Source organism: Solanum tuberosum, unplaced genomic scaffold (genome assembly GCF_000226075.1).
Source record: "Solanum tuberosum cultivar DM 1-3 516 R44 unplaced genomic scaffold, SolTub_3.0 scf00095, whole genome shotgun sequence".
In the NCBI taxonomy this organism is placed as follows: domain Eukaryota; kingdom Viridiplantae; phylum Streptophyta; class Magnoliopsida; order Solanales; family Solanaceae; genus Solanum; species Solanum tuberosum.
Genome location: NW_006239021.1, coordinates 896,161 through 907,844, shown reverse-complemented (window position 1 = coordinate 907,844; position 11,684 = coordinate 896,161). Strand labels below are relative to the sequence as shown.

Genomic DNA, 11,684 nt, shown 5'->3' with positions numbered 1-11,684 from the left:
AATAACAAGAAGAATAAAAGATGAAATTTAAAAAAAACAAATGAAAACTTGAGAAATTCTACATATACTAACATATATCATCATTAATCATTTAGAATGGTCAAACAACCCCCAACCTATTGTCGGATTCTCAACTACACACTTTAACTTTACAGGAGTCGTATTATCACCTCCTGAACGGTTTAAAACTTAAATTATTACCTCCCTTGATTGTTGATCTGGCAAAGTGAGTGCATTTCACTATCTTTGAGAGAGTGAGGAACAAAAATAAATATTAAAACTTTATTTTTAATTAATTTCATAAAAAAATGTATTTTTATTTCTTTATTTATTGTCTTTCTTCTTTCTCTCACCCCCTTTCCGTCACTCTTCAAACGGATCTTCACGCCCGAGCTTCGACCAACAAACAACAGTGAAATAATCAGACCACCCACACCATTGGAGCAACAACTTCACCAAATCAAAACCCATTTAGCTGTCTCTCTTCCTCGTCACTATTGACAAGCAGCAAGATGCCGATCTGGCGAACCATCAAACACCACACCTTTTTTTACTACCGACGACGAACAACCAGTGAAATCTCAATTAAAGTCTTTTTTTCCTTTGGTGCTGGAATTGAAATTAGATTTAAGATGATTTTGATGATGATTCCAATGTTTATTTTCAATGTGAAGCTTTATTCTCAGGAGAAAATGACGGAGAGTTCTTTGAGTACGTGAAAAAGATAATGATGAAGGTGGAGGAAATGAAAAAGAGAGAGGCGGAGGTGGGGGGAAGACCCCCATCGTATCCATCAACATTTTCTCCAAATCAAGCTTACACAAAAAATTAGGGTTAAAAATGGTTGAAGAAGAAAGGAAGAAGACGAATGAGAGATTTTTTTTTAAAAAAAGAAGAAGAATAATTGGTGAAATAAGTGCTTGAAACACACACAATTGACACTTGACTGGTTATGGCGTTTCAAGTGGGTATATATTCATAGAACTCATAAAAAATTAGAATTAAAAAAATTCAGTAAAATGTAAAAAAGTAGATTAGAATAAAAACTTACCGAGTGATGATGATAATAATCGGACATTCACAATCAGAAGAGATGATGCAAACATGGTCGGTGATTATTTTTTATGATGAAAAAGAGGGAAGAAACGAGCGCGAGCAACACTTCGTCAACTTGTGGTGAAATTCAGAAAATAAAAACTTTAAAAGCAATTATTTCTTACAGAGACAAGATTCAATGTATCTGGTTAGAGATACAAAAAGATATCGCCAAATATATATATATTACAAAGTACTTTTTCTGTTTCATTTTTACTTGGCCATTATACGGAAAAAAAAATCACTTGTCCAATTTAGCAAACTAATTTTAATGCACGTGCTTTGCACGTGCACGTGAATATCAAAATCATATAGAATATTTTATTTTATTTTTAAAAATCAATATTATTAAAACAAAAATTTTAAGTAAATGGTTGTAAATGTAATAGAAGAGTATAATTTTTTGTGAATAATGGAGGTAAACTTTCTTATAATTAGTAATTGTTTGTATATTGAAAAGCTATGAAATCAATATCGGAAAACATCTGTATCTCCATGATATAAAGTTATATACAAATAAGGTGATGTAGCACCTTTGTTTGACCTCCAATTACATGTATTTTTTTTTTTAAATCTCATTTTAAAATTAATTATGACAAGTAAAAAAATAAACTCTTAAAATCTCGTAATTACACCTTTTAAATGTATATCTTCTTCTCCCTCCCTATAATTCATTGCTTAGTTATTGTTGTATTATTAGAGTTTATATTTTTTGATATAACATAAATAAATAAATATAAATTTAAAATGTACAAGATATACTAAATTTGGTGTTTTTAGTTAGGGAGATTATAACTTTGGCACATAAGATAGTAATTATTAAAGCAATGCATTCAACTTGCTAATGTATTTCAATTTTTGTTTGTATTTGAGAGTATATTTTAAAGACCATTACAATCTTATATATATTGTTCTTAAAAAAGTTTTATTACTTGTCAACTTAGCTTCCTAATTGTAGTTCATGTATATGTACATTATATGTTTACATAGTATGAAAAATAGTATACTGATAAAATATAATAAACGGTTAGAGATGTTTCGTTTTAAATTGAAAGATACATGATTGACATGCGATACTATCAATTTACATTAAACAAATTATTATAATATATTTCTATCTGCTTCAGCTTATATGTGACATACTATACATAAATCATTTAATGTTCAAATACTGAAATAAATAATGCTTATAGTTGAACTAAATTCTGAATATGTGCATATATTCTATGCGGATATATTATGTCGCTTAGTACGATTAATTGAACTTAAACTAACACAATTTTAATCATATTTATTCATTTATTTTTTGTTATATATTATAATTACATTCCTAACAAAAAATTATATCAAAATAATCAAATTTGGCATACTGAATTCAACAATAAGAATAAAATAGGGAATATATATATATATATATTTTAAAAGAAATTAAATGAAAACTTGAAAAATTCTATGTATACTAACATATATCATCATTAATCATTTAGTAAATAAATTAAAATTAAATGACTCAAATTAGCACGTAATTGTTGAAGCTGAAAAAATAGGCATAATATAACGAATAAAAGATTAACTAAAAGGTAAAATAAATAGCAATATCAATAAATCGGATCAATTTATATTCAATACATTTGACAAGGATCGCAAACTAAAAAAAATATAACATGGTCAATGGAGATTATCAAGTGAAGACGTAAGGAAATAACGAATAGCAATTAAAAATGGAGGGAGCGGGGGATATCAAGATTGGTCACATAAAGCTTACAGTTTGGCTACAAAATTTAGTATCGCATCGTGACGGAAATCATAAAAAATATAGAATTAAAAAAAAAAGTTCCCATAAAATATGAAAATATATTTTTTTTTTTAAAACTTACTGAGTGATGATGATATAGAGATGATGCGAACTTGGTCACTGATTATTTTCTAGGATGAAAAAGGGGGGAGAAATGAGGACGAGCAACACTACTTGTTGTGAGATTCAGCAATAAAAAGTTTTAAAACAATTATTTCTTACCGAGTAAGATTCAATGAATCTGGTTAGGAATACAAAAAGATATCGCCAAATTTAAATATTACAAAGTACTCCCTCAGTTTCAGTTTATTGGTCCTTATACTTTTTTTTTTACTAGTTCATTTTAACAAACTAGTTTTATTGCACGTGCGTTGCACATGAATGTTAAATTATGTAGCATACTACTTTTTAAAATAATATTAATATTATTAAACAAAAAATTTAAATAACCGAATTTAAATATATCCAAAGTTGTGAATAACATGTCCAATTAGTCTAGAAAAATTTATCCCATAATTTTAGAATTTCTTGAGTCAAAATCAATCTTGATCAACTCCCACCCCTTATTAGATCAACAGTTTGAAATTTGAAATTGATTGCATAATTGTGTTACTTATAAGCTATGTGGTCCAATTCGATAATCGAAATTAGATTTTGATATCATTTGCTAGGTCAAATTAATAATTTTTCAATTCTATATTTATAAGGTCTAAACCTAATCCCTTAAAATTACTAGTTTTCATGATCCAAATCCTACCAAAAAGTGTATAATCTCATTAAATGTTTAGAGAATTAGTACCTAGAATATTAGATTGAAATTTCAACAATTTGAATTTAAAATCGAGAGCATTTCCCCAAAATTTTATTAAATGGATATTTTTTTTATATATACTTATGAAACTTGATATTTTAATATTAACTGTATCGTCGCAATTGAGGAACCTACATCACAATTGTAAGGACGCAAATATGAAAAAAACAGCACATGCAAAACCTTAGCTAGTCCGTCACCTCTACTTTTGTGACTTGGACTCTCACAATAGCAGAAAGTTAGCATTGACTGACTTTCGCCTTTGTGGAGGCTAGGTCTGGTGCCCCTCTTTACAAGTGCGACCCTCTAGGCCACACTGTGATACACCAACTGATAGAAATTTCAATATCTGTGTTGAAAATTTTACTAAAGTCTCAAATAATCATCATATTATTATCATATTTATTTATATATTACTAAAAGTGGAAAGAATTCAAGTTAAAAGTTGAATTGTACCATTTCATCCATTTTTTGTTGTTGAAAAAAATTCAACTATATATTCTACTTTAATATTGCACTAAAATGTAAAAATGCTCATAATTATGATTCAAGTATAGATAGACTCTTTATTTCCTAGTATGATGCTTCTTTAATTAAAACTGCTTTCGGCCTTATTCAAGATCATTTGTTTGTGAGGAAATTGATGAAGACCAAAAGTCACAATAATAAAGTAGGAATTTGATGGGTCATTTTTATTTATGCTATTTTTTTTTTTGATAATCTAATTCTTTTCATCTTCCCTTATCTAAGATCCCCTATTTAAAGTCACCAAGAAGAGCAACTAAATTTGCAAATCCTGTTTAATCTTTTTTTTTAATTGGTTATACCAAAATTTTCTCTTTTTTTTTTTTTTTTTGTTTTATCGTTGTTTAGCTCCCTTCGTAGCTATAGACCGGCTAGGGACAGAAAAAGAGAATACCATTGATCTTTTTAGAACTATTAGGAACAGTAGCATTAGTGTTGCATTTGAATCGAAGACGTCATCATATGTGAGAATATTGATAATAAAGAGGGAACGTTTGAAAGGAAATTTATTTTTATCATTATGTATGAAGTAGAATGAAATAAAAAGACATCTATATTTGTTTATATAATGTTAGTTTTATACTTTACTAGTTTATATTATAAATTATAATTGATGTCGATTTAGGAGACATATCTCCCAGAGATGTTTGAAAATGCTCCAAAGATCGAGATTTTGGTATTATTTTATGTGAAGTGTTGATAATCATAATTTTTTGAAAGTAATTTTATATAGGTAAAAAACTTAAATTCATTTTAAATGTACTTTATTAATATTTTCTTTCTTTCATCCTTTTTCTCACTAATATGGGATAGGCTACATATACATGTACTTAAAGAAAGTAGCTATATATCTGCATATCTACTGACATGACATGGGTGTGTAGAGGATAAGTTATATCGATATATTTAGACCATTAAAGTTATATTTAATTTTAATTATTTCACATATATTTTGCTTAATAGACAATGCGCACACTCCTAAAAACTAGTAATATGCACAAAGTATCAAAACATGTTTTAAGACATAAATGCTCAAAAAGGGTGGGTTATATTAAACTACACCAAAATTTATAGTTGGCAAGTGTGCACAAAATCAATGAGTATGATAATTGGTTTTCATAGGCCTTCAACAAAGGGTTTAGAACCCAAAATTACATGCAGAAGATAATATATATGTTAAAATTTCAATAAATATTAGATTTAATCACATAAATTTAAATATATAGTAATTAGTATAAGAAAAATATTGCTTTTAGAAAAAGAATAAATCGTAACACATGGTTGAGTTGGAATTGTAAAGACATTGGTTCATACTTACTCCAACTCGAGAAAAAATTGAAGAATCATCCCCAACATGACTTGGACCGATATTGCCTCAACACGATCAAGGTTGCTCTATAATCGAGTAACCTACATGACCCTTCCTTGGAGACAAATCACTTTACAATTGCATCACTCTCATAATGATCCTTAGACATATCAACAATCTGTCTTGAGCCTAACGTCAACTCGTCCTCAAATAGCCTCGAACCCAAACATCAAAGTGCAAACATGTACATATACTATTAGGTAGTCTTTTTTAGTGCCAGCGTGTAGTTATTTCATAATTAGACGAAAGATTGAATTTTTGACATATAAAAAAACCCTCTCCAAAAAAGAACTTTCTCGAACAACATTTCATCTAGAGTTTTAATCAGAGAAGACTCTCGACCTTCTTTTTTTTCCTCATATTTTTCATTTTCTTTAAACAGTTTACATTCTGTTTTTAATTTCTTCTTTAGAACTTAGGCAACAACAAAAAAAAAAAAAAAAAATTTAATCCACCCACTCTTTACTAATTTTATTGTTAATTATATATCAAGTTGAAATTGTAAAGAACACAGTTAACATGTTTCAAATTAGTATTACTTTTAAAATGCTAATGACCCATGGGTAATAGGAGTAATACAAAATTTAGAAAAGGACGCAAGTAAACAAAGAGGGAAACAGTAAGTCAATAATAATTTATGGAAGTCAACTTTCCAAAATGCAAAGTCTTAATTTTATAAGCAAACAAACTGTCTACACCCCACACATTTTGCGCATAATTTTTTTTCTTCTCCAAAAAATCAATCGTAAAAAGAGAGAGAAAGGAAAACAATATGGTTGATGTGGTGGTTGATGTGGTGGTGGAAATTCTGTTAGAGAACTTGAAGAAATTGGTGATGGAGAATGTGGAGTTAATCGGAGGAATTAAAAATGAAATCGAGAATCTGTGTGATGATTTGAGTGAATTCAATGCCTTTCTCAAGCAAGCTGCAATGGTCCGCAGCGAAAACCCAGTTCTGAAAGAATTAGTGAGGAGTATCAGGAAAGTGGTGAATCGTACTGAAGATGCTATTGATAAGTTTGTAATAGAAGCTAAGGTTCATAAGGACAAAGTGTTTAAAGGGGTTTTCAACATACCTGTACATTATAAAAGAGTGAGGGACGTCGCTGTGGAGATTAAAGATATCAGAGATAAAATGAGAGAAATTCGGCAAAATAAGGCACATGGCCTTCAGGCACTTCAAGATCATGATGATTCAATCAGCAGAGGTGGAGAAGAGAGACAGGTATTACTTCAAGTCCTTAATTTCGACAAAATTCGCTCATGAAAATATAAGGATCCGATCAACACGCCCATATTTGTGTGTGGGTTTATTTATTAATTTGATCCGACAAATTCAGATCATCTAAAAGTTGAAACCAAATTGACCATGAGAAACCTTATCAGTTTTTGTTTGATATGTTATATATAGCTAAATTAATCAAGAATTTTTTATTAGATACTTAAAGAAATTAAAACTTAGTAAGTATGAGAGAACTTACCTGTTCGGTATCAAAAATTTTGAGCATTTAACTCAAAACCTTGAGGCAATGAGTGGAGTAGTATCCTTAGTGGCAAAGGGTGAATTCAACCGAACTCAATAGCTTTTGTTTAAACTGTGTATTCATATTGAATATACCATTAAATATATGTGCATATTAAATTAGTTACCCCTTGTTAGCCATTTGAAGTTCCCTTTTTAAAATCTAGAATACATAAAGTTGAAATCTTCCTTTAGCCTGAGTCTCTCAAAAAGAATGAAGGTGAGTGAGCATAGACGACAATGTAGTGCTTAAAGATAGACAATTCAGACATGCTCTGCAAGTACTTTGAGACAGGAAGATACCTAACAAAGTAAAAGAAAAGTTCATAGAACGATAATGAAAAATCAATTTTATATGAGAACGAATTTTAGCCAACATATCCACAAAATGAGTATTTTGTATGGATTTGAATGAACTTTGAATGAGTAAGATGTTGTTTCTAGATTTAAACACATGCATAATTTATTCATTTGTAAAGAAAAAAAATATATAATTCAAATAAAATCAAATTATTATTTAATTAAAAAATATGCACCATTCATGTTTGCTAGTGACAATGGAGATGATTTGTAGTAATGATGATGGTGATGATTGGTATTAATGAGTATCAATAGACTAATGGTGATGGTGATAGTTATGACAGTGGAGGTGGTTGGTGTTGTAGTAACTGGTGTGATGGTGGCGATTGGTAGTGGTGATGGTGAAGTTGGTTGATATTAATATTTGGTGGTGGCTAAAGAACGTGTGATGCTCCACAATATGTTAGTGGTAATTTGTGGCAGTGCTAGTTGTGATGCATGATGGGTGATTGATGGTAGAGATTGACCGCAATGATGATAGTGGCGGTGGATGCGGTGATGACAGTTGATATAATTATAAAAATTGAGATGGTAAGTGTACTAGCGAATGAAAGTTGTAGTTGACATCAGTGGTGGTGTTTAACGATGGTAATGATGATGATGATTGCGATGACAGAATTGGTTATTGGTGGAAGCTAGTGATCATATAGATAGAGTGATTGTGAAAATTATGCACAAAAATATATCTCAATGATATTAAGACTTTGTTCAAGATCCAAATGATTAAGAGATATTCAAATCAAATACTAGTGCTTAAATCTTAATACGAACAAATGCACTTAATAGACCGAAGTTCTGAACCATTCCGATTCCTACCTAACGCAAACAAATGAGGATGTATGGCTTTACACAGTATTATAATAGTTATGCCTTTAGTGTTTGTAATGTTAGTGTTCTGATCTGTCTTTGGAAAATCCAACTTTGCTGCTATAGTTGACCTATCCTTTTCTGCTGCCGGCACAAATGCATAATATAATACTACTATATTTTTTGGTTGTATGTTCTTTTTCTTGCCAATGTTACTTAACTTTCATATGTTTAATCTTTTATCTTTGCTATTTTAAAAGCCTCCTGTGGTTGAGGAAGATGATGTGGTGGGCTTTGACGATGAGGCGCAGATGGTAATCGACCGTCTTCTTAAAGGATCAGGTGATTTAGAGGTTATTACAGTTGTTGGAATGCCTGGTCTTGGCAAAACTACACTAGCCACTAAGATCTTCAAGCATCCAAAGATTGAGTACGAGTTCTTTACTCGACTTTGGCTTTATGTTTCCCAATCATACAAGACAAGAGAATTATATCTTAACATCATCAGTAAGTTAACCGGAAACACCAAGCATTGCCGTCATATGTCTGAAAGGGATTTAGCTCTTAAAGTAAGAGAGATTTTGGAAGAAGGAGGAAAATACTTGATTGTCTTAGATGATGTCTGGTCGACAGATGCTTGGGATCGTATCAAGATTGCTTTCCCGAAAAATGACAAGGACAATAGAGTATTGTTGACTACTCGAGATCACAATGTCGCAAGATATTGCAATAGGAGTCCACATGATTTAAAATTTCTGACTGATGAAGAAAGTTGGATTTTACTGGAGAAAAGAGCTTTACACAAAGCTAAATGTCCCCCCGAATTGGAAACAAATGGAAAAAGCATAGCCAGGAAGTGTAAAGGACTACCCCTTGCTATTGTGGTGATTGCAGGAGCTCTAATTGGGAAAGGCAAGACAATACAGGAATGGGAGCAAGTGGATCAGAGTGTGGGCGAACATTTTATAAATAGAGATCAGCCAAATAAATTGGTGCGGATGAGTTATGATGTTTTGCCTTATGACTGGAAAACTTGCTTTATATATTTTGGTATATTCCCCAGAGGCTATTTAATCCCTGCCAGGAAATTGATCCGCTTATGGATCGCGGAAGGGTTCATCCAGTACAGAGGGAATTTATCCCTTGAGTGTAAAGCAGAGAATTACTTGAATGAACTCGTGAATAGAAATTTAGTGATGGTAATGCAAAGGACGCTTGATGGACAAATCAAAACTTGTCGTGTTCATGACATGTTGTATGAGTTTTGCTGGCAAGAGGCCACGACAGAGGAAAATCTTTTCCATGAAGTAAAATTCGATGGTGAGCAATCTGTTCATGAAGTATCCACTCACCGTCGCTTGTGCATTCATTCCTCTGTTGTGGAATTCATTTCTAAGAAGCCCTCTGGTGAGCATGTTAGGTCATTCCTATGTTTTTCTCCAGAAAAAATTGACACTCCTCCAACTGTCAGTGCAAACATATCAAAAGCCTTTCCATTGCTAAGAGTGTTTGATACTGAATCCATCAAAATCAATCGCTTTTGCAAGGAGTTCTTTCAATTGTATCATCTGAGGTATATTGCTTTCTCACTTGACTCGATTAAATTCCTTCCGAAACATGTTGGGGAACTTTGGAACGTACAAACCCTCATTGTCAACACACAACAGATCAACTTTGATATTCAAGCAGACATATTGAACATGCCCCGGCTAAGGCATCTGCACACCAACACGTCTGCTAAATTGCCTACGCCTGCTAACCCCAAAACAAGTAAGACTACCTTGGTAAATCAAAGCCTGCAAACCCTCTCCACAATTGCACCAGAAAGCTGCACTGAGTATGTTCTCTCGAGAGCTCCGAACTTGAAAAAACTGGGCATTCGTGGAAAAATAGCTAAGCTAATGGAACCAAGTCGGTCCATATTGTTCAACAATGTTAAGAGGCTGCAATTTCTTGAGAACTTGAAGCTGATAAATGTTGGTCAGACTGATCAGACACAATTACGCCTTCCTCCAGCATCTCTATTTCCAACTAAGTTGAGGAGGCTGACTTTATCAGACACCTGGTTGGAGTGGGATGATATGTCTGTATTGAAACAGTTGGAGTACCTTCAAGTCTTGAAGCTGAAAGACAATGCATTTAAAGGAGAGCACTGGGAACTAAATGATGGAGGTTTTCCTTTCCTAGAAGTGTTATGCATTGAAAGGGCAAACTTAGTTTCTTGGAATGCTTCCGGTGATCACTTCCCGAGACTTAAACATCTTCACATATCATGTGATAAACTTGAGAAGATCCCCATTGGCCTGGCCGATATACGCAGCCTCCAAGTGATGGATTTGCAAAATTCCACCAAATCAGCAGCAAAATCTGCCCGAGAGATACAAGCCAAAAAAAACAAGCTGCAAACTGCTAAATCCCAGAAGTTCGAGCTTTCTGTATTCCCTCCTGATTCTGATGTACAGACAGCTTCTTAGAAAGGTTAGTTAAATCTTCCCTTAACATCAATCTCTTTGATTTGTGCTTCGTATTCCAAAAGTAATGTTTAATTATCTGCTATCTCCCCTTTCCCAAGGAGCCTATAACTTGTTAAAATACTAGCCAGTAGCATGAGATAGGAGCATCCAGTAACAATTTACACATCATTTGGAATAGTAATCGTAATATCAAATCGTGGTGATAAGCTTATGCATGTTTTCTCCATTTGCTATGACAGATGCTAGTGAAATTACCTATGGATTTTCGGTTGCATTTAGTAATTATCTCACCTTATGGCTTTTGATAAAACTTCAATTGGTAGTAACATGTTCCTCCATTTTTCTTGGTGAGTTTCATATTTTTTTTCCATTGTGACCTACTCGTCAACAACTTACACCATGCTATTGGTACAGGTCTAAAATAATCGCATGCTGCTGGTTCAACCAGCCTGGTTGGCGCGCATGGTTTTTGCTTCATTTGGCTCACTGCTCAAACAGCGAAGCCAATTGCATTTCATAAGTGGAACGACTGATCCACAGTTTTGTAACTCTTTGGTTTCTTACTGTATTTGATGTGTGTTCATGTTTTATTGATTGTGGCTGTAATGTGCCATCGTAGCCGAGGAATAAGAACCAAATGTAACGTTCAAGAAATCTCAGACATTGATACTTATAAGTTATACCACTCTGAATTTTCTCCATTCAGATACAACAACAGAACAATAGTCACTTGTTCTGATTCATACACAATTTGATCATGTTTTATTATTTAAACAGCACTTCTGGTTCTTCAAAGATTGTTTTTTTTCTCTATACTGTCATCTATAACTAGAGGCATTTGATTGTGGGGGGGTAAGGTTTGCGTGTACACCACCCTCCTCATATCTCACTTTTGGGGATTACACTAGGTATGTTCTTGTTGTATC

At 32.4% G+C, this 11,684-nt stretch overlaps 1 protein-coding gene across 2 annotated transcripts; it reads left to right on the top strand.

Moving 5' to 3' along the window:
• Nucleotides 1–6,227: 6,227 nt before the first annotated feature.
• Nucleotides 6,228–11,537, top strand: LOC102593010 (putative late blight resistance protein homolog R1B-14). Of its 2 annotated transcripts, XR_001473499.1 has the most exons (4): nt 6,228–6,820; nt 8,545–10,762; nt 10,998–11,105; nt 11,173–11,537. XR_001473499.1 is itself a non-coding variant. In XM_006347881.2 (3 exons), exons 1-2 carry the CDS (start codon nt 6,368–6,370, stop codon nt 10,756–10,758), a joined length of 2,667 nt encoding a protein of 888 aa, XP_006347943.2. In that variant the 5' UTR covers nt 6,229–6,367; the 3' UTR covers nt 10,759–10,762; nt 11,173–11,537. The 2 variants fall into 2 exon arrangements, 1 of the variants encoding a protein (XP_006347943.2); XM_006347881.2 differs by lacking the exon at nt 10,998–11,105 and having other exon boundaries at nt 6,229–6,820.
• The last annotated feature ends 147 nt before the right edge of the window (nt 11,538–11,684 follow it).